This window comes from Tetrao urogallus (genome assembly GCF_951394365.1).
Source record: "Tetrao urogallus genome assembly, chromosome: 9".
NCBI classification, from domain to species: domain Eukaryota; kingdom Metazoa; phylum Chordata; class Aves; order Galliformes; family Phasianidae; genus Tetrao; species Tetrao urogallus.
In genome coordinates this window covers 15,212,478-15,240,439 of record NC_136822.1, presented here as the reverse complement: position 1 = coordinate 15,240,439, position 27,962 = coordinate 15,212,478, and the positions used below count along the sequence as shown (strand labels likewise).

Genomic DNA, 27,962 nt, shown 5'->3' with positions numbered 1-27,962 from the left:
CCCCCTGTGGGCGGCAGGCTCAGAGAAAGTCAAACACCCCGTAATTCTTTGCTGCTTGATAGAAGAAACACAAAAGGGTGAAAAGAAAGAAGAGATGTTTAGGGCAGAAGGAGTGAGGCAGCAGCAACACACGGGCAAGCAGCACAGGGTGCTGGGATGGATGCGGATTAATGGGGTTAGAGAGGATGGCAGGAGGGAATTACCATCAGAGGGAATAACCATCAGCAATACATGAGTCTGGTGGCGGGATGGGCTGGTGGTACGCAGCAGGCCTGCCAGGACTGTCCACCCCACTTAAGGAGGGATTAGAATCAAGGTTTAGTTCCATTTATTTTTTTTCCCTTTTTTTTTTTTTTCTTTTAGTTATCAAGACAAAAAAAAAAAAAAAAAAAAAAAAAAAAAAAAAAAAATCCCAAAAAACAAGGGGTGAAGCCAGGGCTGGTCCTAGGAGACAAACGATGGGGATGGAGGGGGAAAGGAGGGGCAGCAGACAGACAGGGGACGGGCGCTTCACATTACATCCACAAAGAACTCACTGGGGTTGCCCATGGCCATTCGGAAGGACTGTCTACTGGCTGTCAGTTCGGGGGGCACAGAGGCCAGGTCACGGCCCGGTGGCGCCCCAGGGGGCCCCATGGCTGACGGCGGTGGAGGCATCAGCAACATGGGGGGGCTGAAGAGAGGGGGGAGGCCGGGCGGGCCGTACGACTGCTGGCTGTGGTGGCTGCGGATGCTGTGAGCCAGAGAGTGCTGGCTACGCTGGCTGTGCTGGCTGGCAGGCACCGAGCGCTCGCTGGCCGCACGCTCACGCCGCATGCTGCTCCTCGTGGTGTGGTCTGACTCGCTCCCGCTGCCGCCGGATTTGGACTCCCCAGTCTTCTCTCTCTCCTTCCTCCTCTCGCTGCCACTGCGATTGGAACCACTGCTCCGGCTCCCTGCAAAGTACACATGGCGACGTTAGGAATCGGCGGGGACAAGCCAGGAAGAAAGGATGCCCCTCTATCCAAGAGAGGACTTGAGCACACTGCAGCACTGCCATCTGTCTGCACACTCCATGCTCTCAATCTCTCAATGCTGAGTCACATAACCCTTCTGGACTGCACCAAAATTAAGGCTTTTACGCTTGCTTCCCCCAAACATAAGGTGCTGCCTAAAGGAGCAGCCTTCTCCTGCTGCATCTGCCCACACAGGCACATTTTGATATTTTCCACTCACCTTCACTGTGCTGGCTGCCTGCACTGCCCCCTCCGTAGCTGTAGCTTGGGTCAGGGAAGCCGGGATGGGGGTTGTATGGGTGAGGCGGTGGATACTGATATGGGAAAGCCATGGGCCAGGGTGCAGCTCCTGGGTGTGGGAGCGGAGCCAAAGTGTCCTGATCTGAAGCACCGCTGGAGCCATCATGATCGTGAAGGGACAGGTTAGCCATGTCTGCAAGAAACAGAGAAGAGAGGCTAAGCCAAATGGAAAGACAGCCGCATGTGATGCTCAAACTCTGTGTCCACCCTCACAGGTGATAATGATGGGGCACGAAAGGGGATTAAAGAACTTGGCACTCTCCCTGCCATGAAATACAAGTATTTGCGCTTCCTGGCTGGAAAACAGTTTGATCAAAACCAAATTGTCACATCAGAAAGGACCACATCACAGCTATCTTCTACCTCACCAATTAACTCCCCTTACCCGTCTCATTTAAGTAGATCTCAGCTGTCTGAGCACCAGCCCTTTCCAACCCTGGCAATACAGGGCCTTGCAACAGAGTAGGAAAAGACTAAGATTATGGAGGTGAAATGATCACAAAGCACATGACACTGTCAATGCTGCCTCCAACCTCACAAATTGAGCTAGCTATTCTTCATCCCACCTTACCAGAGTCTGCAAAACAAGGAGCTCAGTCTGGTGGTAATAACTGTAGGTGCGCTCTCATGTTGTTAGCAGAGCCCTGCAGGGCTTTGTCCCCCTTCATCTCTTCCCTCCCACCCAGGCCAAAAGTCAAGTGTCATACTTCCACAGAGGTCCCCGAAGATATAATAGCACTGTTCAGAGAAGGTGATCTTGTTCACGGTGTGTCGGATGTAGCCAGCCTTCAGCAGATTGCTGGCATATTTGCGGGACTCACGGCGGTCCGTAAAGCCTTCCACATGGTGATACAGCCAGTCCACCACATCCGAACCTGCCACCAAACGTCAGAGTTAAATACGAGAAAGAGGAAGACAGCGGCCCTTGAAGCAGTGGGCCACAAAGTTGGTTAAAAGCATAAAAAAGGGACTGCACAGCCAACGGTTCAACCTGTGACAATGGCTTTGTTAAGTCAGTTTACACTGAAGAGATGCTCCCTTCATTCATGTTTTCTTGGAACACAGACCACCCACCCCCCATCTCCCTGCCTCTGCTGGAAGCAGCACAGTCTCTTACCAATGAAGGCATTGGGGATGGTGATCTTCAGCCACATGCGATCACGCACCTCCAAGCCTGACTCTGGTGAAGCCATGGCTTTGACAATGGTGGCCATGTCACTGTGGATGGACAGGTGGAAGTCATCGAGACCTGTGACAAAGGGCAGGGAAGCAGAAATGAGAAAAGACAGAAAAGACAACAGCGCCAAATGGAAGAATCACACACATGGAAGGAATGGGCCAGGGAACAATACATCATAGACAGCCCTGTGGTGCATACCAACATAACCCCCTTTCAGCCTTCACGTGTTATCCTTCACAAATCAGTCATTTCTTAACGAGCAGAAAAAGTCTCCTTCCTTCCAGCCAGTCCCAAGCAGGTAAGTTCAGCTAAGATCCCAAGCAACTGCCAACAGAGCCCAGCATGGGAATTCACTGCTCCTCATAAACTTAAACTTCTGTCTTTTTGGCCCAGTTGAGCTCTTTAGACCCCTGCTTCAGGGCTCTGCAGACTAGAATTACCCAAAAATCTTGAGAAAGCAACCAAAACAGCCCTATATTCTGCAGGTCCCTCCCACACTACAAGACTGTCCTGCCCGATTTGCCCTCTGGGAGGGCCTTGCTCCAGAGACAAGGTTAATCCCTCAGGCCTCACACTGCCAGGTGGAAGGCCCCAACTGCTCCTCTGTGCTTCTGCCACAGCTCCTGGATTGCATCCACGATCTTCTACTCTCCTTAAGCAGAAGACTGAAGAACGTGGTTTAAATTCACCCAGCCAGATCTCCCATTGATCCAAGCACCTCCCTGATGAGAGCCATCTCCCACCCTCTTCCTTGGCAGCGCAGACCGTGCCCAGCCCAGCTGTCCCCAGGCAGATGTATTGCTCCCCTTAGAGCACAGTGAAGGTGTGGAAGCCGTGCAGTGGGAGGAGCACGGAGGCACAAGGACTTACGTTCGGTCTCTGGGATGGAGCTGGTGATGGAGGAGCTGGTGGAAGTGATTGTGCTCATGGATGGACTCATACCGTACGCTGGGTAGGTGCCAGTCATCGCTGCCGTGTGAGACACCCAGGCTGCTGGGTCAATGGGCCGGATAGGCTCACCTGCAGCGAAGAAGTCAGTTAGCAACTATAAGAAATTATCTCCTTATTCATTCAACCTCACGGGAGGGACAGGGACTCAGCACAGCCCATTCCATCCCCAGTATCTGCCGGGACTCACCCGGATCGGAGCATGGAGAGTCTGGCCCAGCCCAGATCCGCTGGGGAGCAACTGGGAGAGAAAGAAGAGAGGGAGGGTCAGCAGGAGAGGTGCAGAGGGAGAGATCCCCCTATGGCTCAGGGAGGGGTTTCTCTTTCCTCTGGCGCTCCAAGCAAGTGACCTCCCTGACCCAGTGAAACGCGTCCCCAGCGTGATGTGGGAATGAGGGCTGGGCCTGTGGGCATTTTGGACTGGGAAATGCATAGCAGCCTCCCTACAGGAGAGCTGAAACCCCATCAAAACCCAATTCAGTGTCATATGGAGCCACACACACACACACAGGAGGAACAAGACAACAACCAAGTAAGTGCTTAAGGCAGGGCTCTCACATGAGCTGGGCACCAGCGTTAAGGGTGAGTCAGCTATCCACTTACTCCTGGGTAACGAGAAGCAGCCCCGGGGGCTGGGGTCCCAGCACTTGGCCACCGTCAGGGTGATGGGCCTGCAGCAAAAAAGGCATAAGTTAGAACAAGAGCCTGGTGGCACAAACCTCTGTGTGATCCATGGCATTTGCTGTATGCTGGCTCTCTACTGACAGAGAGAAATTGCCAGCTCAGTGCCCTTGCTTCCCTCCCTCCCCCTCCCTCCACTTTGGCTACAGGTTTCCTTAACAGCACAGACAGAACAACATGGCAGCAATAATCCCACTGCTAGTCAGCCAAAGCAAAAAGACAACACAGTATACCCAGAAAAAGGGACATACACCACCACTGTGATGGCTCCAATTCCTGCTCTGGGCATGAAAACCCAGAAAGCAAAGCAACACCCAAATCTTAAGTTCTGAGTTCCTGCCAATCTGCTGGCAGAGGTGGCTGGAAGACGTGATTCACACACACCCCAAGCACACACTGCGCATCCGCTCATGGATGTGAGGAGCAACCTGAGTACCTACCCCGGCTTGTGCACAATTTCCCTCAGCACCCGCACAGCATCATCATTGCTCATGTTCTCAAAGTTGATGTCATTCACCTGCAAACAACACAAAGGGGTGAATCTCAGAGATGTGACCAGAGGCTGAGCTTGTCACTCTGCTCAGCAGTGATTCAGCTTCCCTCTTCCAAGAGCAGCTTCCTGAGTTTAGCTTGCTTAAGTGCACAGGGAGGCTTCTGGGTCTTTTCTTACTACTATTCTAGTCTCAAAGATGGAGGCATGTGGGTGTGAAGTACCTGCAAGAGCATGTCTCCCGGCTCAATCCTGCCATCAGCTGCCACAGCACCGCCCTTCATGATGGAGCCAATGTAAATGCCTCCATCACCACGCTCATTGCTCTGTCCCACAATGGAAATGCCCAGAAAGTTATATTTCTCTGCGGAGATGGAAAAAGAAAGAAGTAAAACACTGTGAAGCAGCAGGCATGAGCAGTCCTAACTTCAGACAAACCACGTGCTAATAGTCACTTCTACCCCTCTCTCCTAAAATCCTGGAATGCAGAAAAACTCTTGAGATACCAAATGCTCCAAGACGTGCTATTTTCCTAAGGAATCCATCCCCTCACACTTACTCCTGCGTGTTCTCTTTGCCCCCTTCCCAGTTCCCTCTCCACCACCCATCTTGCGCTGCAAAGACTGCAAGTTCCAGGCACACCTCCTACTCACCCATGTTTAGCGTGACAGTGATGATGTTCAGGGACATGGTAGAGTCTGTGATGCTGCTGAAGGATGATGACTGCAACATAAAGAAAACACGAGATATCACCTGGTGCCTCACTACCATTCCCAGACCCAACTCCATTCACCTGTACTCCTTTCATGCCCCCACGACACCACAATCACAACCCACAACCCCAGCCTCATGCTGATAGCTTTGTAGAGCCAGAGAGCATCAGCCACAGCCCTTACGACCACTCCACTGCCAGGAGGTCTGTGGTCCCACCTCTTTGTGCTACACTGGCTCCACTGAAGGGTTTACAGCACCGTATGAAATCTCACTGCTTGCATTCAACCTGCTCAAGGCGGTGCCCAAAGCAAATGCAGCTGAATCCCTGATCAGCCCCGAAGAACTAAGATGAGGGATCCAGTAGGCAGCCCACTTTGCCCTGCACTACCCTCCCCAGGACAGCCAGCCCCTGCGCACCCGCTCAATGCGTGGAGCCTTCTGTTTCCGCCTGCGTCGCTTGTGCCTCCTCATTAGACGGGAAGCACTGCTTTGCTCTGTCGAACTGCTAAACCTAGAGGCAAAAGTATGAGTCAGTTCTTCTGCTGCTGGGATGATGGCACTGGCAGCAAGAGTCACAGAAAAGGGTATGTGGAATAGAAAATTGCATGTATGGAGAAGAGCATGTATGTGGGAGACAGACAACAGCACAGGGACTTGCTGGTCGAGTCAAGACAGCAGCAGGTCTGTGCAAGGACACTGGCACCCAAGATTACTGTGCCCTGCAGTGGCATCTCAGTGCTGAGAGGTGGTTGGAAGCCTGTGTTCTGCCAGGACCTAATTTCTCATACCTGCTGGTGGAGTCATCTTCATCCGAATCGAAGAAGCTGGTGGTCTCCAGCTCACTGCTCATGAGCGTGGAGGAGCTCTCGTACCCGCCCAGGTCTCGGCGCCGCTCTCCCTTCACTGTCCCATTCACTCTGGGTGCTATGGAACAACGAGACTCAGCATGCTTAAGACAAGAACAGGGAAACAGCCCCATCCCCTCCGCAGGGCTCATGGCAACATTCTCAAAATGAATCTTCCTCAAAATCCCATCTCGTACAGGCCAGCTCTGAGCACACACAAGGATCAGGTTCATTCGCTGTGGGATACCTCTTCCACTACACCAGAGAAAGAGGAAAAAGCTGATGGGCCACTAAGAACAAGGCTACTAAAATTGCATAAAACCACTGCAGCTGGTTCTTTGGTAGACTATGGACCAGCACAAAGTGACAAGGCTACAGCACAGTCTGCTTTTCAACTCAGGAGTGAGGTACTGCTGTCTCTCTCTTGCTTCTGGAGCACTTCTTACAAGAGATGTCTCTTTTACCCAAAAGATTTTATTACCAAGCTCCGATGCAACACGGCTATTGCTTCAGACCACTGAATAGCCCTTCTGTGCTGAGAAGGTCCTGAATAACAGACAGACCCACCCCATATATGCAGCTGGTGCCCCCAGCTATGCCCAGCAAAGCTCCTGCCATGTTGTTAGCACTCACCATGCTCGGGTCCATCTTTCCGACGAGGTCGTTCCCTTTGTGACGACACCACTGAGTCTGTCTCTGTCTCATTGTCCAAGTTTTCCCGACTGCCCCCAGTATTAGGGCTGCAATGAAATAAAGGGACAAATAGGTCCAGAAATAGCCCAAGAAGGCTCTCTCTACCACTTAGTATAAGCCTGTGCTCATCAACTGTTTCCCTCCTCAGATGGGCAGGAGCAGAGGTAGTGGAGAGCAATCACAGCACATCTAGGAGTAAAGGGCAAGGGACTGTGGGAGGATGTCAGCTCTTTGCCAACTTCCCTGCACTACTTTCAGCCTGCCTTTGCTTACTGAATAACACAGCCCCACTTTGAATCTGCTCCCAGTCCCACCATCCTGCCCTATGGCTGGCTGTGATTCCTGCCCATTTGGACAGGAGTGTCCCAAATTTTGCTCTTCCCACCTTGACTTACAGCAAAGCCACCAGAGTTCCCTCAGAAACCAGGTAACTTACTGGAAAGAGGGGGGCCTGGAGTCTCCAATTCCTCCCGTGCGTTCCATGGAGGGCGGCAGCTCTGTTTGGTTATCGGCACAGACTGACCCAGCATCTGAATGGGAACCCTCTGCAGATACCAGCTGGAGGGATGAGAGACAGAGGATGAAATGGCTGAGGGAGCAGGAGAACACTTGCAAGAGCAGCCAAACAAGTAGGCTAAAAGCCTGTCTGGCCCAGGATCGGGTATGGAATAGGCCACGCATGTAGCAATGTTCCCCTCAACGCCCTCCCAGACACTGGCTATTTGTGTCTCACGAATTCCTGACCCAGCAGGGTAGCCTGGATGGCCAGCTTAGAGACTGACATCACCTCCACACTCACACTGCACAGTTTTTAAGCTCAGGTAACCTTAACACATACCCCGCAGCAAAGAGTGGATTCCCCTTAGTTATTCTTACATCAGAAGAAGGCAGCTACCAGTCACTCCTTCCTGTTTTAACCAGCCTTTACAGCTTGGCCTTCAGGCTGTGGGACCCAGCAGGAGTTTCACATCCCCCACTAATGGGAGGTGGGGGTACCAGAGCTCAGGGATGAGGTGTCAAAATTTCTGCACTTTCCCTAGACAGAGTCAAAACCCAGGAACTATTCATACTAACTATGCTTTGAGGCAGTCCAAGCACACCTACTGCTCTGCCTCTGGATCTAAGATAAATCATCAATTTCAGGGCTCAGGGAATGAGATGGAGCTTCTCCTGGGGAATGACATCGCCGATGGGTGAGAAATCAAATGAAATCAATGAGCCCGGCTGAGCTCAAAGGAAAGTGGTTTCCTCAAAATCATTCCCTATGCAGGTTTGCCCTCTCCCCACCTCTGAGCTGCACTGTGCTGGGTTAATTCCAACTGGGCAGTAAAGCAACAAATAGCCTTCTCCTTGCAAGATACATTCTGGGACCTTCAAAGCAGAGACGAGAGAGGATCCAGGGAATGAGTTCCTGGGGAAAGGCTAAAGCTTGCCAGCAAGGGAAGATCAATTTCCATCTTTAAGAGCTTTCCAACACCTCTTCTTTCTTGTATTTGTGTGCACCATGATGTTCCCTGCACAGCAGAGGCAAGCTGGGATGACTCTCTACCAGTACTGAGGGGCAGCAGGGCTCTGCACCCTGATCTGCTCCTGTCTGGGTCAGGACAGAAGGATCATCAAATCGGCTGGAAGGGAACTGACAGCTGCTACCTGAACTGTAACACTCAGTGCAAATCATCCCTCTGAGGACTTGGGATGTCATGACAAAGACCCCGCAGCACATCATCAGAGCAGGGAGAGAACAGTCTGCTGCCAGGGAGGCACTGGGAACAAAGATAGGGATGCCAAGACAGAGCACCCCGAAAACCCTCAGCCAAGGGAGCAGACAGGCCAGAGAACACCCTGGGGTGCCAGAAGCTGCAGAGCCCGTCCTACAGGCCCCGGGACAAGCCCAACAGCTCCTGCCCTCACAAGTGTCTAACCAGCTCTTCTCTCACACCCAGCTCACCCTCCCTGCCTCCAGCATGCCCCAGGCACACACCCAGAGCCCAGCTCTGCTCCTGGCCCCTTCTTATCTTCCCAGGACACATCCCACTGCCTGAGGGCTGCATCCCTGCTGCGGCTGCCACCTCCTGGAAGCACATGGGAGAAGAGATGCTACAAGTGGTCAACACTGCCTAGGGAAAACTGATAGTGTTCTGTGCTTGAAGGCCTCGAGTCAAGACCAGGCAAATAAATGCGAACAGAAGGAGCCAGCTGCAGGCAGCTGTCAAACAGCCCTGAGGGGAGGGGGTGTTTGGGAGCAGGGGGAATGCTGCTGCCTTACTCCCGAGGCTGGGATTTCCTGCAGGGAAGGTACTGAAAACCACCCTACACTTTTCCTGCCTCCTTCACTGTCAGGAAATATTCACTCAGATCCCAGTCCCTATCTTTTCTTCTAGCTAAAATTAGTACCAAGTTCCTAAAATAGCCTCATTCCAGTCTGTCTAGCACAAGCAGCAAAGCAAATGCTCTTCCAGTCCCAAACCACTCAGTGAGACTCAATAAGGAGAGAAAAAGGCTTCATCAGATGTGCACAGAGGTCTCCAAGATCACTGTTACCCTCTGTGCAGCAGTGCTGGTGGAGGTGCTGACCCCGAGCACCATGCCTACACACAGCCAACATTTCAGAGGCTGCAGCAGCACAGCATTCCAGCAAGATGAGAGCTCATGCTAATGCTCCATGGGCAGCTGAGACCCATCAGTCCCCTTGAGAGCCACTGCAAGGAAAGCCTGCGGCTGCACAGAGATATGAAGCACAACAAAAGGCACAACGGGTTAAAAAAAAACAAACATAAGCGATGGAAAGGGCTCAGAGCCTCTGGGTTACCCTGGCAGGGCACGTGAAAACAAAAGGCTGCTGGAAATGGAGGAGTGGGGCGATGTCTGGGGCTTGGGCAGCCACTAGAGGGAGGGCAGCACAGCCTAGCTGCTCTGTGTGGGAGCCTGAGCCCCCTGTCCTGCAGCTTGCAGGCAGCTCAGCACTCCTCGGTGCCACCACTGTGCCTCGCTGGTTGATGCAGGTATAAGAATTTAGGTCTTATCCAGCCCGATTTGCAAGAGCCTGGATATCTTCCACTGTTAATGGACTATTTGTCAGCACCTGGGTCTTGGTTCTATTTCTGGAGTGGATTCACGCAACCCAATCAGCACAAACTGCAGCTCAGCAGAGGGGAAAAAGGGATGATGACCTGTGGAGACCAAATACCCTCTTCCCCCCTGCAAACAGAGGGTCCCCCGTGGGGCACAGGCAGGCATGCGGACAGGGGGCAGAGCATGTGCATGGCACGGCACGAGAAGCTTGTTCTGCAGCTGCCCAGGCAGTACCTTTAGTCTTCAGGGCAGCCCAATCCAGTCGGCTTCACCAGCACTACAGTCACTTAAGCCCTTTGTCACCGGAGCAGGACTTTCCTTGGAAAGCTGACCCTGCCATAGGGGCACATGGGTTACAGGCTGGGACCACCACCTCTGCCAGGCACCCAGCTCTTGGCAGAGGTATCCCACATCTTGCCTGGCATAGGAGACCCAGCACCACACAGCGCAGCCTCCAGCAGAGTCTGGAGCACAATAATCCAGTTATCAGCTTCATGAGCAGTTAGCAGTTCGACAGTACAGAGCAGTCCCCATGATTTAGTTGGTGCTATGCAATCAAATGGTGGCTTTCAGAGAGAGAAGGCAGCAGACAGATAATGAAGGGACATGCTTACCCACGACACCACCCGGCCATTGAAACAGGGAAGCTTGGCATTGTCATCTGAGATTTCCTCTTTCACCACCCTGTGAAGGAGAGCAGACTGTTAGAATGGGACCCAGAACCTCAGGGAAAAGGCGACCTTCCTTGTGGGGAGCACGCAGCCAACAGCCCAGGCTTTGGGAGGGGACAGAGAGGGGCTGTGTGATCCCCTGTGTCACAGCCACCACAGCCAGGCTGGAAGGGAGAAGACCAAGGCAGAACAGACTCCCTTTGGGTACATCCAGCTGTCTTGCTCTGGATTCAGTTTAAAAAAAAAAGTAAAACAAAACAAACTAATAAAAAAAACAAAAAACACCCAGATACATATTTCCGCTTACTTCTCAAGAAATGCATAATTTAAACCTCTTTTAAAAAGATCTGAAATCATCACAGCCCGTGCCAGAATCATCTAACAGATGAAAGCGAAATACATGAAACACGCAGCCTCCCAAATGTTACTGTTGCTTTTTAATTACATACACAATATTTCAACATGGCATCAAGCTCTGTAGTTGTGCCGGGATGTCATCTTCCTGCATTACACAAGCAGCTGCACTGCTATCACTCTTCACACTGAAGGAGCACTGATTTCTTTTCCCCCCAACAGTGCAAACATCCGTTTTCTTCTCTGTTAAATATCTCTGGGCACCTAAAGCTTTTCTCCAGTCAGAACCAACTTGTAGTATTAGTTAAACATAGTGAATCTATCTTTGATAAATACACTGAGGTGTAGACATTCCCGCTCATTGCAGGGGAGTTGGACTAGATAGCCTTTAAAGGTCCTTTCTAGCTCAAATGATTCGATGATTTAACAGCAAAACAGTCTTCAACAAGCTGATTTCCCTCTATGCTCCATGACAATGAGGATACAAGTGTGGGACAGCCCCCTGGGCACGCAAGCCAACCCTTCCCAGCCCATGCGAGCTGCCTCTCCCTGCTCCCTGCTCCCGGTGCGCACGCACCCGGCCTGGCCGCGCTCGCATCCATTCATGCTGTCGCCAGTAGCCTGGAGCCCATCCAATTCCTAGAGAGAGCTCCAAGCAGAGCCAACTTCCAGCACTGCACGCTGCGCGCTCGGGGACACAGAGTCTGGTCTGTGGCTGCAGGGACGGGGCAATATATTTGCGGGGTCAAGGTGACCAACCGCTGGGTGCAAACGAACTGTTCCTCTTTCAGCAGGGCAGAACAAGCAGCCTCTGTCTGAGCGCTCAGCGCTTCGTCACCTCGCTCCAGCCCCAGACACCCTGGGGTCAGCACTCCCTGCCCACCTCCACAGAGCACCCCTCTCCCAGCCCCGTTCCTTACTGTCACCACAGCAAGGTGAATTATGCACTTAAGACTACGCAGAGCAAAAGCTGACAGTGGAGGACAGGGCACAGGGATCTCCCTGCAGCTCTGCTCCTGTCTGTCAATCCTCAAACCAATCCCAGCTATTGGGATGCCGTACTCCAAAACCTGAGCTGCACAGCTGTACTTCTGCCTGCGTTCTCAGCACCACAGCCGGCCGAGCAGCCTCTGGGGGAGCTGTGTGCGGTGCCACGTCTCTCCTTGGCAGCCATGCGGGGAAACCTCCCCATGGATCGGCCCTGAACTGCAGGGTCTTTTGGGAATCCCCAAAAGGCAAACCCGGGTGGTGTTCCAGCTCTCTCATTTAGGAGCCTGGGGAAAACATCTGCTCCATGCTGATGGCAGAGGGACTGTTTTATTTTTACCATCAGGACAGCCCAATTTGGGATTTTCCCAGGTTTGCAGCCCTGCTGGGGGTGTGTGCAACGCGGCAGGGAGTGAGGGATGGCGAAAGCTCCCTGCTGGAAGGCTGCAGCCCAGGCGAGCCTGTGTCTGACCTCCCCTGGGCGACAAAAGCTTCGCTCCACACCAATGTGCCGTGGACAAACCATGCACTGGGCGCCCGGCCCAGCGTTCCCAAGTGCTCATCTGCATTGAATTTTCCAACAAAGAGACCTGCAGGAGGGAGGGAGGGAGGGAAAGAAGGAGGGACAGAAGGAGGCAGGGTGACGGGGAGGCAGGCGGAGTGGGCGGATGATTCAGCCTCCATCCCCAGCGACACAGGGGCGGCTGTGCGGGGCCAGGCCGAGGGGGAGGAGGGGACGAGGCTCTGGTTGCTGCAGGAGTTGGGCTCGGGTTTTGCAGAGGAGAGTGGAGCCTGCCAAGGCTGACACAAGCAGCACATCTGCTCCCATGCAGCTGGGGGAAGGGTGAAAAGGGAGGGGGAGAAAGCCCAGCTTCGGCCCTCACCCCATCCCCACGCTCTGGATAAAGCCAGCAGATGTCTCTCCGCTGGCTGGGAAGGTGCCATGCTCCCAGCTTCCCTCCTGCTCTGCTGGCAGCCAGCAATGAGGACACAGGGATGGGCAGGCAGACGCTGCCTTCTCTGGGGACTCCCAGAGCAGCTCAGGAAATTAGAGGGTATTTTATACCACGCAGTCATGTCCTAGGAATGAAGGGAAGGTGGGGAAAGAGAGAGAGTGAGCACAGGAGAGGAGGAGGCAGTAAAAGCCGTCTCGCAGAGCGCTGCGCTAGAAGCCGCGCTGAGGTTACCAGCACACAGCTGCTGAGCTCCATCCAGTCTTCCACCTCCCTCTCTCCCCTCCCTTCGGTGGCCTCCAGCCCAGCCCGGGCTGCGGATGCAAGGCAGTTTCTAGCTGCAGCCAGCGCAGGTCTCTCCTGAGCAGGGCCCGCCAACCACAGTGGGTCTGACGGAGAGCTAAGATGGAGTAGCACCAGCTGACTGCCTGGGGAGAGAAGGAAGCCCGGAGGCACAAACCAAGGCATGGCTGGGAGGGTTTGAGCCTCAGCCTTGCATGCTCAGCAGCAGTCACTGCTCCTCTCCAGCGGCTCTGTCCCCCAGTTTGCCAACCTAAGGGCAGGGTGCTCAGATCACTGCTAGGTCCTGTGATTGCTGTTATCAGAAAAGCTGCATTTCGGTCAGCACCAAAAAGAGACGTGAGAGAAGGGAACCCCTCACCATGTCAGACAGCTCGATGGTGAGGATGAAAAGGAGTTTTGTCACTAGGGGAGGTGCAGGCATTGAGAACACAATTAAGTGCTGACAATTGCACGTTAAAAAGAAGATGTAAAACCAATAGAGCAGAGGAAAAAAGATCTGTTCCTTTGTTTAGCTCAATTATTGAAAGCCCTTCACAGAACAGTGATATTTCTTCAAGATCATAAAGACAAGAAATTAAATGCTGACATTAATCCCCTCTTGTAACTCCCCAGAAGTGCAGTCTAGGCAGATCGCACCTCTGACCTTGCCAGCCCCCATCTCCTGCAAACCACAGGAAAAAAAATTAAGTCAGAAGACGTTCCTATCTAATAGCACAAGCTTCAGACATTTGCACACCAAAAAATGCAATCTCATTTTCAAGTCCTGTAGTACACACACGCCTTAGGGGCAGGGATGTCTTGTCTCCAAACGATTGTATAGATTAATGATGCTGAACAGCACAAGAAACACCTTCATGTGTTAGTATCCAAATGCAAGCATTGCTGAGTTCTGGAGCAAAATCCTCCCTTCTCCAGGATCAAGCACTGGGCTGTGAGATGAGCTCTGCAGTCCTATTGCCAGAAGAAAAAATTGGACAGGGCAATTCTCCAACCGAGTTGAGATGTCGGACGAAAACTCTCGCCTGTTAGGTCGAGCCCAGACACAGCACATGTGCTTCCTGCAGGGATACAATCCCCCCAGGGCTGCAGGTCCTACCCAGAAATACGTTAGTGGAGCAGTGAGACCTTGGGCTTCACAGCAAGCAGCGTGCACCAAACAGGATTAGAGGATTGGAGGTGTCTGTCTCCATAAGCTGGGAATTCTTTGGGTCTTCCTCACTGTATTTTTATCTCTCGTGCAGGTGTGGTACACTGGGGTGAGAAGGTCTTCCTCTGTAAACAAAGACCAACATTCCCCATTTCAACCCCCCAGACACAGTATTTTCCACTGTGCCTCTATGTCATAGCAGCAGAGAGTAAAAAGGGATTGCAGATGGGTGAGTCTTTGAGCTCCATCAGACCCCCTCCCAGGGAGCTGCTGTTTTCCTCCTGTCAATTAACAGCCCCTGCCCCGTGTGCCAGGACAAAACCCTCACAGCACTGTCTGTACCTGGCTCCTGTTCAAAACACAACACACAGCTCTGCACAGAACAGGAGAAGCCATCTCTGCTCTCCTTGTAAACACAGGGCAGTTACAAGGATTCCGCAGACAGCACATCACCTCATTTCAAGCTACTGCCTGCACTCAGGAGCAGGGACATGGTGCCTAAGAGCAAAAACACGTGAACAACTTCTTCCATCTTCAGCCTCCCTCAGCCACACTCCCAAAGCATCCCCATGCGATCCCCTCGATAGTCTGAGCAGTCCTGCCCCAGTGACATCTGAAATGGCAACTGTTTTCCCCAAGAACTCCTACCAACACACTTACAGTCCACTCTTACAGTCCACTGACATACACCAGGAAATGCTTGGCTCCAGCAGGACTTGTGCTCACTCACCAGATGGGAGATGACAGGCTTAGTGCTCACCTAGCCCAAAGACTGGAAAAGGAATGGCATTGAGAACAAGCTGCCTGACCTTGCAGGCCTGCCTGGAGCACTCCTTATCAAAGAGAAGTTAAAGCCTTGGATTTCAAAGCGAGCCGACAAGCCCCTCCTGCTCTGCCCATCTGGCTGCAACAAGGCCGACAGGACAGCCTTCACTGACCTGGGGGAAGCTGTGTGGGGCTGCAGGAGGCACCCTCCACTAATTCATCCTGCCCAGCAAGCTCGAAATCCCAGAAGGACGCTGGGAGCCGCCATCAAAGGAAGCATTCTGCAGGCCCTGAAGCTTGGGTGACAGCTCTCAGCCTTTGAATGGAAATCAGGACAAACGGACCTGCCTGCAGAAGCCAGCCAGACTCTTCCTTCTGATTTCAGCTCCCCAGGAACCCCACGAGCTGTCTGCACAGTCCAGCACGAGGTCGCCTACACCCCTTGCTTTGCTCTCAAATGTTGGGTGGGCTGTTCCTCACCTTCCTTGCAGAGAACAGGAGCCCAGGCTGGGTGCTGGGGCAGGGAATGGTTCAGGGGAAACTCAGCCCGCACCGCGAGGAAGGTGGGACTGGCCTTCCTTCCTATCCTGGCCCTTGGCGAGGGACGCCAGTCAGTCCTGCTTTTTTCTTAACAGCAGGCAAAGCTCTGCCAAAAAAGTGCTGCTGCTGTGGAATGTGCTGGGCTAGCAGTACAGCTCATTCCTGAAAAGCATCAACTCAGTGGGAGAGCAAGGAGAGGAGAAGGGGAAAAAAGGGAAGAGGGGGAGGGTGGGAAACAAGGTCTGAACACCCAGACCTCCCCACCTGGCTGCCCCCACCCACGAGCTGCCCCCGTGACAACCTGCATGCCAGCCCTCCCTAGTCCCAGGTCCCACACAGCAGCCCTGCCAAGCTCCTGGAGCACCTTTCTGATGGTTAAAGTTGGGCTGGGAAGGCACAGACCTCAGCAGACCTCTGTGGGGAACAGCAAGGTTCATTTCTCCTGGTGTGCTAACAATTATTTTGTATTTAATAGCGCATTTCCCCTAAGAGGTGACAAATCAGCCTCTATTCACATCCCTCCCTCAAGGGCTGACCAGCTCACACCTACCCTCTCCTGGCACAAACAGCTTTGGGGGTGTCCCAAGGAGACCTGCCCAACCTCCCAGCTGGTGGGAGAAGGCACTGAGAAGAATAATGGATAATGATGCTCCTACTCTGCCTACCCAGTTGGGATACCTGCAGCAACAGCTCTGCTGACTGGGTCTACCACACAGACAACCCCTATAAAAACAATAGAGTTAAAGCTCCAAACTTGACATCCTATCACAAGGCTTTTGCCAAAGACAATGAAAAAGATTCATGCAAAGAAGAGCCTTTCAAAGCTGTGGCAGATGCATAGTAGCAAAGACAGAACGCTGTCGCTGATCACAGGTTATTGCAGCACCATGAAGAAAGGGCAAGCAGTGACACTACATCCCCATGGTCATGAAATGCTGAAGGAAGGAGAGAGTGTGAAGGGGCCTGAATGGTCAGAACCACTTCTGACCATCACTAGGTCAGGGACACGCATCCTTTTTCACCTTTTTCACCTCCAGAACTTGAATAACTTTGGCAAAACACAAAATATTAACTCTCAGGAAGTTGTCAGCAGGCCAGAAAGAACTTGGAAGAAAGCAGAACATAAAAATCACACTTTAAAGGCTCAGCCTACTGGTACACGACACCATTTCAAGGCAGAGGAAGGCTGGCTGCTTCACCTGACCTCCTGCCTTTGATGGAAGGAATGGTACAAGTATTCCCTGTACAACCAGAGTGCAACTGGAAAGTACTTAAGCAGCCTTCCATACACATCACCTCTTTTAGCTAATACCAACCACCTTCCCCTGAAGATACAGGGATGAGCAACACACTGAGTAGAGCAATCTCCTACCAAGCTCCATTTCCCCAGCCAGCCGAGCTCGTCCTGCAGTCAGCACCCAGCAAACAGGCACATTCTGTTCAACTGCTGGAAGGAAAAGATGAGATGCTCCCGTCCCAGTCTAACCAAGCGTGTGCTGGCACACAATCCTCAGCTCAAGATCCAGAAATCGGGTGACAGCTAGTTGTAAAGCAGGAGCCAATCAATTACTGTAAATTGAAAGGAATCTGATTAGCCAAGAAGCAGGGAAAATGCGAGCTGTCTCCACCCTGCTGCTGGTTTATTCTCCGCAGTGGAAATTCCCACTTCTCTTTCTAGTCTTTATGAAAGCCCAGAGGACTCCTCTTGACATTGGATGGATGTTCTGCTGGATAAAGCACTCTCCAGGCAGCCAGGAGATGGTTGTTTGCCAAAGACTCCTCCAAAGGAGTTGCAGAGCATTCCTGGCACAGGATGCAGGGACAATCTGGAAGGAAGGCGTTCCTGCGAGCAGCACAGCTTGTGCCATTCAGCCGCCTGTCTAAGTGATGGCTGGCATTAGTCAGTACTCTGAGCAAGGTGTCACAGACAGAAGTCAGCCTGGAGCCTGCTGGGACTTGCCTCCCCACCAAGAAGCCTCTACAACAGGAGGAAAGGTTTCCCTGCAATTTAGAAGCAACATACCCCACCTCCGAGGGAAGAAACACAACTCAGAGCTGCTTTTCTCTGACTGCACATTCCCGAGCCTGACCTGACCCCGCTGCACAACACTGCGAACCTTCCCACCTGCCACCCCAACAGCTGCACCGCAGGCTGGAGAGTGGCCAGCGGCCTCCAGGACTCGCTGCCACACGTGATGCAAAACACTGCTCTTCCAGAGAATCTCAGAGCCAAGGCTGCCAGCAACCAGGTCCTGCAAGGATGGAGAAGCGTAACAGAAGGCAGCACAATCTGTTTGCAGTTACAAATATCCTGTGAGCTCAGTAACAGCCATTAACTGGTCACTGTACACAGTCACCTTCACCACGCATCATTACTGCAAATAGGGCCATTTCCTGGGTTGGTGGATCTGCCGATAAATCAAATTACAAGACCTTGGTTTTGAGCTTACTGATTTCTGTGATATCGATACCAGATTTCCACAAAGCACTTCTCCTTCACTCACATGTGAAGTCACCAAAAGCACTCCATGTCAGCCAACAGGGAGCTCGCACAGCCTGCAGGTGACACAAGCAGTCCCCACCTCCAGAAAACACACCTACCACACTGCTCCCTGTACCAGAGCACAGGCACTGACTGCACCAAAGGTAATGCTGTAAGAAGAGACCAAAAGATTTGGAAGCATCCCAGGCTGGCAATACCAGCCCATCCAAGAAGACCGCTGCAGCAGGATCCCAGACTCATGCATGGGGAACATGCAGTGGTTCTGAGCCAGCTTGGCACATGGGACTCAGTACACAGCCCCATATGGATACTACATACCTGTGCAGTACGTACCCGAGCTGCCCCAAGGAAACCCAGCCAGAGCGTACCTTAGGCTGAAGCAGGTGCTGCCTCCTGAACTTCCTCTGTCCCTTCCAGGATCCCTGGGCAGGGAATAACTGGATTTATGTAACCTAAAGAGTTTCATGTCATTCCACAGCTCACTCTGGAAGGAAAATTATCTCACACGAGCCCCTTCAGGTGCATTTACCAGCTCCCTAAGACAACAGGGAGGCCTGTCACAGGGCCATGCAGCTCCTCAGAGCCACAGGAGTCATTAAGAATACATTCAAATGACCCAACGCAGTGCAGTGGCAAAGCTTCCTGCACAGGTTCCCAGCACAGCACAGCCCCAGCCAGGCCCATGGGCAAGTCTGTATAAATGGCACAAAAATACTGGCTGGGCAGGACTGAATGAACTGGGACAACTTGTTAGCTGCATGCAAACAGCAGGATGGAGTTTGCATATCCATCACAGCTTCTGGAAAAGAAAAAAAAAAAAAGCTTCAGTGTAAGAAGCTGCTGCACCCTGAAGCCAATACAGCAACCAACCATCAGTACAGCAGCCTTCACCCTGCCCAGCCTGCCACGAGGAAATGAGGAGCACCCCAGCCTCCTTTAGCCAAACCCTAAGCTCCAAGGCTATCACAGAAACAGCTGCCAACCACCAGAGGGGCCACGCAGCACACCAGTTCCTCTCTAGACATTGAGAGCAGGTCACAAAACAGAGGAAAGCCTTTCAGCACAGCAGTTGGTGCCAGTTCTTCAGAAGCAAACCTCTCCTTCTCTCACAGCTCCTGTCCTCAGCCAGGACTGGGCTCCCACTGCAGTGATTTGGTCACTGCTTGCTGCATCTTCTTGTCCTCCAGTTCTATCGAGAGAGCCACGTGCAGACGAGCCAGGAGATAACCAACAGAATACTCAGTGGGGCAGGGTACCAACCACTGCTTCTGCTGCCCTCAGTAGTCAGCCTGGGGAAACAATACCTCTGGCACATCTTCAATAACCAACCAATACAGCAACGACAGCCCAACCCTGCCCTGCGATACAGGACTGCACAACAGGAAAGTCAGCATCAGGCATCTCTGCCTGCCAAACCCTCCAGAGAATTTCGACCATTGCCAGATGGGCTCACTGTTATTGCTACCAAAAAAAACCCCAACAAAAGCAGTGATGGAAACAAGTGGTACTGAGAGCTTCAGATCAGAGGCTCAGGGAGATACTTGCACGGCAGCTGTGTGAGATTTCTAGTGCAGCTCTTTGCAGACAGCAGTACTGCACAAAAGCTCACATGCACCCTATACTCCTAGAGCATACAGACAAAGTTAGGGCTCACTCTGCTGTGTAACAGCTGGGACAAACAGTGACACAGCCACGTGGTGCCACATCCCCTCCTGGAAAACCACTGGGGTCACAGGGCAGGCTCCAAACAACAAACAGGGGATGGCTGGAGGAGGAAATCCATAGGAAACACCAGAGAAACACAGCCCTCACTGCTGCCTCATCAGCTGTGCGGTGTGATGCAAAACTGTGTCACAACATGAAGGCAATTTCCTGCAGGCATAGTTCTCCGTGGGCTTTCACACAAATAACCCAAACCACAACACTGTTGTATCTACTTGGATGCAGCCAAGGGTGGAGGAGCAGCAGTTCATTATGGCAGAGACCCTCAGAATCCAATTTTCTCCGTCAATACTCAGTTCCTTTTTCCCCAAGTTGGCCAAGAACAAAAGTAAGAAACATTTCAATCAAAAACATAACTGAAAACAATACCTCTCCAAGTAAAATGCTGGTTCAATATAACACCATATTTTGGTAGAAATGCATTCAATTAAAAAAAAAAAAAATCCTGACCAGCTCTGCCTGCAAACAAGTTCAATAGCTGCTGTAAAGCTCCATTGTTTGCGTAGTACAGACAAGGCCTTAGGGAAATTGGTCTGCAGCCCAATTTGGCTAACTTGGCTCTCAGAACACCACCCCTGGGCAGAGAAACCAGGCTGTGACATCCAACGTGGCCTTCACAAGCACAGCCCCAACCACAACAGACGGAGCCGGGCACCTCCACCTCCAGAGCCCAGCTGGGTCTGAGCAGGGCCAGAAAGAGCAGATCATAAAATCACTGAATCGCAGAATGGTTGGGCTGGAAGGGGCCTTAAAGCCCACATCCCCACCCCCTGCTGTGGGCTGGTTGCCCCCAGCAGCTCAAGCTGCCCAGGGCCCATCCAACCTTGCCTTGGGCACCAACAGGGATGGGGCACTCGCAGCTCTGGGCAGCCTGTGCCTCACCGCCCTCTGAGCCATTCTTTCCTAGTGTTTCACCTAAATCTCCCTTCTTTTCAGTTTAAAGACATTCCCCCTTGTCCTATCACCATCAGACCATGCAAAAAGTCTGTCCTCCTTCTGCTTGTAAGCTTCCCTTACCAGCCCAGGAGACAGAGGCATGGGTTGCATTAACCTCATACAAATGGCCTCAAACCATCTCCAGAAGAGCCTTGCTTATGGGGTCAGAGCCCTTTCCATCAGCAGGCAGGGAACCGTGTTTCTCTGAAGCAGAAAAGAGGAAAACTGCTGTGGCTGCTCATGTGCCTTAGTGCTGCTCTACAGCAGCTTCACTGGTCTGATCTCCAGGCTACCTTTCAATCCAAGGAAGGAAACGTGCAGGGTATGAAGCCACCTCCACCCGCTGTGCGCCAGAAGGCAAGTCACTGTGGGCATACACCTGAAAGCTGAGTTCTTCATAATTCCAAACAGACAGAAAGGAGCAGCCAGCACAGGTTCAGGAGCACAGGTCACCCCATCTCCCCCTGAAGTAGCATGGGAATGTTTCTCATCATCTCTGGATCCAGGAGAACACAGGTGTTTTGATGCAGTCTTAAGCCCTTTGAAGGGCTCAGGTTCGAATTGCTGTCCCACCATGCACGGAACCGAGGACTGGCTGGGTGCTGAGATGCAATGGCCACAGCGCAGTGGGGCAGTGCTGCTGCTGACAGAAGCACTGAGCATACAGAAGAGCCGCGCATAGTTCTGGAGGAGCTTCAGCTCACTTACAATCTCAGCACAGACTTCTTGCCATCCCCTCCCTGTGTGATACCCACACTGACATGGAATCACCATGGGAGCATGGGACAGGCAAAGGTCTTCTGCACACAGTAAAGTTTCCAATTCAAAAAAAAACAAAGTAAAAATGAAGCAACTCCCCCAGGCTTGCACTACAAAGATCTGGCAGGAAGGCAGGGGCACCGTGCCAGCAGGCTTCGGGACTGACACTGCTTATTGAGCTCAGGATCCTTTCCCCAGCTCCCAACGATTCCAGCCAGAAGGACAGTCGCTCCTGGCATCGATCTCAAAAAAAGATCCTGCAATAAAAATAAATCACTCAGCCCTTCAGTGAGCGTCAATGCTTTTCCCCATGCACATGTGGTGAGGTCGCCAAATACCAACGGCATCTGACCCCTGTGCTGGGAATTCCAGCAGCGCCCGCTTTGTTCTGCCTCCAGAACGCTGCCCTAATCACTGCTTCGTACCCGGCTTCGCAGGGCAGGTGATAATTAAGCAGGTCTGGATTAGGCACCGGGCTAGAGATTAGTTCAATACCAATTTCCACTTGACAGCTGAGACCTCAAATCATGGCAGCTCCGAAGCTCAAATTGCAATTGAGTCCTGCAGAGAAGAGGGAGAAGGCAGCAGCGGAGCAGCACCGCCCCACACTGTGCCCCAAAGCTCCAGGTCCACCCAGCAATGCAGGGCTGAGATCCCCATGCAGGAGGAGTGGCCCTTCAGCTCAGCCTGACCAGGCAGAGAGAAGCAAAGCCATCACAAAGGATGCTTTCCCAAGCGCTTTCTCCACACAGTGGAGAAATTCAGGCTTTCAGACGCTCTGGGGTTTATGGACAAGGAGACAGAACTTAAAGCCACGTACTGAGAACTTACCTGGATGCATAAATCACACTCCTTTAACTGAAACTGCTTTGAAAAGTTTAACTTCAGCGTGCCCCTATGGAAACCCCTTTATTGACAGCACTGAGTAGCATCAGTTACAAGAAAAAAAACAATCCATGGGATATCACCATTCAATCAGCATAAGAATATCTTCAGCTGTAGCAGCCAACACTCTGAGATCCATACAGACATTCTCGTGCCCACAGAACTCACAGCGTCAGCCACACGATCACTGCCAGCACATCCGCAGCATGGATCAGGAACAAAGAAATCAAACAGCTTCTTCAGAGGTCCCTGAAAGGCTGCCGGTGGAGAACACAGAGCTCACCAGTGGGCAGAGCACGGCACTGCCCTCTCTCCTGCTGACCAGCACACAGATCTTACCTGGAAAGCACAGGATGAAAAGACTTAAACCAGAGAGACAAAACCTTCCTTGTCTGAGCAGGGCAAAGGATACTCTCATATTTCACAGCAAAGCACACGCACACGAAGTAGCTCAGGTCCAAGAAGAATACACCACATCTACGCGCTGCTGAGCTTCCACCATCGGTGCTCAGCTCTTCCTGCTGTCTCCAGTTCTTGGATTAGCTAAACATGAAGTCAGCATGGCTATACAAGTGTCCACACCTGAAATCACTGCTCCGCACAGCTGGGCTCAGGCTGTGTTCTCTGTGCTGAGGCAAAGAAGCACTGCAGCTTTCCTACTGCTCTCCCCTCAATTAGATGAATTCTTGTTTCTCCTCTTTCCCACCTGGGCATGGCACCATTCTTAACTTGGGGCTGACCAGGATGAGCCCCTGGCACAGCCACCCTGGAAAGCCTCCCATTTCCAAGGAGATGTAAACAATGAAGCTGCTCCATCACTGCCCTGATTCTCAGGGCAAACAAATATTAACAAGATAAACAAAAGAACAAAAAATCCCACACACCAAGACTGCAGCTGAAACGCTGCCCTGGGGATGGGCAAGCTGCAGGGAATGCTGGGCTGGAGATGCACAACCTCCAAAGAGGAGGAAGAGGGAGAAACCTATTCAATCTGAGCACCAGAGGTGAGAGGAAACATTGAATTAAGCCCTGCAAGGTCCATTCCAACCAAGCAGCCACGCTGTGATTCCATGAAAGGGGCTGAGGGATGAACGCACGGCCCTGCAATGCCTTTCTTTGGCACACAGCTGCTGAGCACAGCCAGCATTCATCTCTTGCTGGTTTTCACTAATGGCTCCAATATTTACAGTCCTATATGGAGCAGCTGACGTTCCTCCTGCCCTTCTGTCCTGCCTGTCCCTGCAGACCAACTGATTGCTTTCTCCCGGACACCAATTAGCAGGGATCCCAAAATATTTCCAGTGCCTCCTGGGGCTCCACAGCATCTTGGAGACAATGCTGCAGCTGGACTGCTCCAACCCTTCTCTGGCTTCCTTGGGCTGTCTGGAAAGGAGGAAAGACCCAAACAGCTCTACCCTGATGGGGCAGCCCTGGTGTCTCCAGGAGAGGTTTCTGCCCTCCATTCCATGCAGTGCTTCGGCACAATGGGGCACGACCTCACCTACATCCCAACGGATCTCTTCCAGCTGCAGAACCACCTTTCCTTCCCAAAGTCACTTCTTCCCAGAGGAACTAGCTGAAATCATCCTCATCTCCCACATTCCTGTGCATCTGACCTCACCGGGTCTTCCTGAGCCATTCTTCCTTCTCCCTCCTCGTACCCTATGTGCTTTATCTTCAACTTTCATTAATCCACCATCTGCCTCCTCTCACGGAGCCTTAAAGACACAGAGGAGGATGAAAAGGCACAAGGCAGAACACTGCTGCCACCAGACCCCTCTTCCCAACTCAAGACACTGCTATTTATTACTAAACTTTGTTTATAGCTGTGCAGACACTCTCCCACCCACATGGCAGTATTTCATTCAAGACAAGTTTGAATTCACTTCAAGAACATTTCAAAGGATCCCCAAGCATTTGTTTACAAACAGCGTGCGCTGAGAATGGAGAATTCACTTCTCCCACCACTGAGTCACGGTCCCCTCAGAGCCGAGGAGAGACAGCTGTTCCGTAGCACCCAACAGCTGAGGGACAGGAAACCATCGGCCAACAACTGATAGCACGGGGGAGATTTATGGAAAATGAGGGCTGAGGACTTCTATTTGGATGGATGGAAGGGGGAAGCTGTCGAGGGCTGCAGCTCTCTGCTGGGCCTGGAGGAATGCAGGGAGGCGAAGCGTCCCAGACTGTGGTCATAGGAGTGACTCCAACTTCCAAGCCTCATCTGAAAGCTGGCACCACCCGAGCTAACGGGAACCTGGGCACTGGGATGGCTTGGCTGCAGAGGGGAGAGCACCCCCTGCTGAGGCAGCCACACGGCTTTCCATCCAAGCCCCAGACAGGCCCAGCCCTGTGTAACTTACGGCAGGAGCCAAAATCGAAGCCCAGGGAGGCATTTTGGCACAGCACGAAGACACTGGGAAGGCTATAAAACTGAAAGCTCTCTGCAGTCCCAGCCTCCATCCGCAAGACCTACTGTAAACACTCAATCTTCAGAGGAGGAAAAAATGCAAAGGGAAGGAGATCACGCAACTCTTTCAAACGGCAAAGCGCTAGGGATGGTGACGGGTCACGTGCTGTGGAGGCCAAGAGAAGCTGTGAAGGAAAGGGAGCTCCACAACAAAGCCAGAGGTGTCACCAAGAAATGAAGAGACCAAACAAAGGGTCTCACTGAGATCTGATCTCACGGGGCTCCCCAAGTCAGTCAATGACCTCAGGGAGATAGGAGGCAGCAGCTCCAGAGCAGATCAGTCAACACAACTGTCCGTGGTAGGAGTGTGGTAGGACTGACTGCCTCGCATCCAAACAACCACACGTGATGGAAAGAGCAAGGAAGAAACCATGAAAACACAGGTGCTGGAGGAGAGCTGCCCCAACAGGGGACACAACAACACAACAAAGCAGGGCTGCTCCCCTCTTCCACACAGACCCTGGACTCTGCATTCACTGGAGTCACCAGAGATTAGAGATGGAGCAGGGGACATCTCGTATGCTTTGCCCAGAGCTGGGCAGCACACGGAGAGCTCTCAATCCCCCTGCACGAAGGCGGGAGACGGCTGGTCCCATTCCCCATCCCAGAGCCGGGGGAGGGGAGAAGGGACTGCCAAAATGGACGGTGCTCCCCAAAATGGATGGGAGGAGAGCCACGCCGTCCCGGGCAGGGGCCGCGCAGGGAGCGGTGCCCTCGCACCCTCCCCAGGTGCACACAAAGGAAGGCTCCCGGCCTTCGGGGAAAGGAACGGCGACGTTCGGGGGCCGCCACCACCGCTCTCAGCGCGGGGCCGTGGCGGCCAGCCGGGTACCGCCGAGGCCGGGGGGGGGGCTCCAGGGTACCGCGCCACGCGACGCGAGCGGGGATGCGCACGGCGGGGACGGCGGGGACTCCGGCGCCCCGTCCCACCCCCACGCTGCGGGGCGCGGCGGAGCCGGCTGAGCCCCGGCCCCGCGGAGGGCCCGGCCCGGGGCCGCGCTCACCCGAAGTCGTCGTCCATGGACTTGAAGTAGAACTTGTAGTTGGGGCGGTTGAGGAGGCCCTTGAAGTCGCCGAGGGTGACGCGCTCGGCCGGGATCGGCAGCTTCACCAGGTACGGCGTCTCCTGCTCGTCCAGGTGGTAGATGATCTTCGTCTCGGCCGCCGCCATGGCGCCCCTGCCCGGCCGCCGGGCCCACCGCTCCTCCGCCCTCGGCCCGGCCCGGCCCGGCCCGGCCCGAGACCCCCGGCCGCCTCCCGGCCGCCTCCCGCCGCGGTCTCGCTCGGCTCGGCCCGGCCCCCTCCCGCTTCGGCCCGGCCCGGCTGCGGCCTGCCCGCGCCGCTCCCCCCTCGCCCCTTGTTCTGCGGGTCCCAGCGCCGCCCGGACGCACCGCGCACGCTCCGATCCCGCGGCCCCGCCCCCCGCCCGCCGCCCCGGCCCCACCGGAAGCGGAACCGGCGCCCCACGGGGCCGCGCTGCGGGCTGGGACCCAGCGAGCCCCCGGTCGCTTCACGGCGCGGCCCCGTCCCGCGGCGCCCGGCGAAGAATCGGCGCTCCGCGCGCACCCCCAGGCGCAGAGTCTCCAACCGCCCGCCCCCCTTTCGGCTTTGTTCCCCCCGACCCCCACGGCGGCGTTTCACGCCTAGGGACATCCCCGCTCCCCACGGGCTCTGCGCTCCCCCACGCCGCCATTGTGCCGCAACTCTGCGCCCTTCCCGTGCTCCTCGCACCCTCTTTCTGCACCTTACGGAATACGGGACGTATTCTGCTCTTCGTGATGCTGCACGTACCCCATCTCTGTGTTGCCCCCATACCGCAGGGCAGCTGCGCCGATCCCCTCTGTGCCTCAGCCTCCCTGACAGCCATGCACAGGTCCCAGCATCAGCCCTATTCTCCACTTAAGATAAGCAGCAGGGAACTATTTTCTCGTTCTAAGCTGTGTGCTATTGTTAGCTGAAACACCGGGAGAAACACGCATCCATCACACAAGATGAGTGCTGCGGCCTTAATGCTCACACAGCTCAAAGTAACACAGTAACTCTGCAGCAAGCCTGATCTCAAAGGCATTTCTGACCTTCCACCCAAACACAAGCTTTGACAGGAAGCACTAGAAACCATCAAGCTGCCCCCTTGATTAAGCAAAGCAATTAATGCTTCTGTAAAGAAGTATGCACTCACCTGCCCATAGGGATGCTGAATTATGCCAGAACCTCAAGTCCTTTTTGTTGTTCTATTGGTACCTCCAATACAATCCACTACGCTCCACTATCAGGAGGGCATGGCACAGTACATACCCAGTATTCACACTAGTTCTCCTCACAGCAAAGAAAAAGCAGATTTCATAGGATTTCCGTAAGCCTGCACAAAACTAAACCTCATTCACGTCAGGATTCTAAGTTCAGCAGTTGTGACAAACTGTTCTCTGCTTTCAAATAACGAGGTCACGAGCAATCATTGAGCCTTTATACCAGTTCAGAGTGCTGACATCTTTACCTGCTTAACATGTGCTTGAAATCTGTTGAGCAAAAAGTAGCAATGCGTTACCTAGCTTACCTGTAAGCCTTGCTCAACTATACAACAAAGACACGTACAAACAAACCAAGCAGGCCAGTATCACCAGCATAGTTTTTATTTGCTCCCTGAATTAAATAACGGCAGATACAGAAAACTCAGATACCATTTCCCCAACATTTACAAGGCTGAGTTTGCACTGTAGAAAACAAGCAGTTACGCACAATCCTGGCAACTGGTAGTGTGAGTGCACAAGATGGCCCTGCAGCATCAGTTTGGAAGAGGCAGCACCCCCAGCCTCCAGCATCCACTGCTGTCCCCTCACTGACGTTTGTGGCACCCTGGAACGGCCAAATAAAGATCCTGAGCGGGCAGCTCCAGTGCTTATTTCCCCTCCCTCTCACGGGGTTTATTCCATGCTCCTCCTGAAGGGGCAGAGGCAAGGTCAGAATACCCAATTTATAATCCACCTAATGAACAGAAGCTGCCCCTGAAAGCAGCTGGTTCAGTCAGTGCCCACAGAGCAAAACACAGGCG

At 53.1% G+C, this 27,962-nt stretch overlaps 1 protein-coding gene across 1 annotated transcript; it reads right to left on the bottom strand.

Moving 5' to 3' along the window:
* Positions 1-19: 19 nt before the first annotated feature.
* DVL3 (dishevelled segment polarity protein 3) lies at positions 20-26,084 on the bottom strand (the record flags this gene model as incomplete). The annotated part of the gene is made up of 17 exons (XM_079539824.1): positions 20-51; positions 537-935; positions 1,216-1,428; positions 2,003-2,170; positions 2,413-2,544; positions 3,346-3,495; positions 3,614-3,664; positions 4,027-4,094; positions 4,545-4,621; positions 4,819-4,958; positions 5,248-5,317; positions 5,726-5,819; positions 6,097-6,232; positions 6,787-6,893; positions 7,283-7,404; positions 10,533-10,602; positions 25,918-26,084. 17 exons carry the CDS (start codon positions 26,082-26,084, stop codon positions 20-22), a joined length of 2,196 nt encoding a protein of 731 aa, XP_079395950.1.
* Between the last annotated feature and the right edge of the window lie 1,878 nt (positions 26,085-27,962).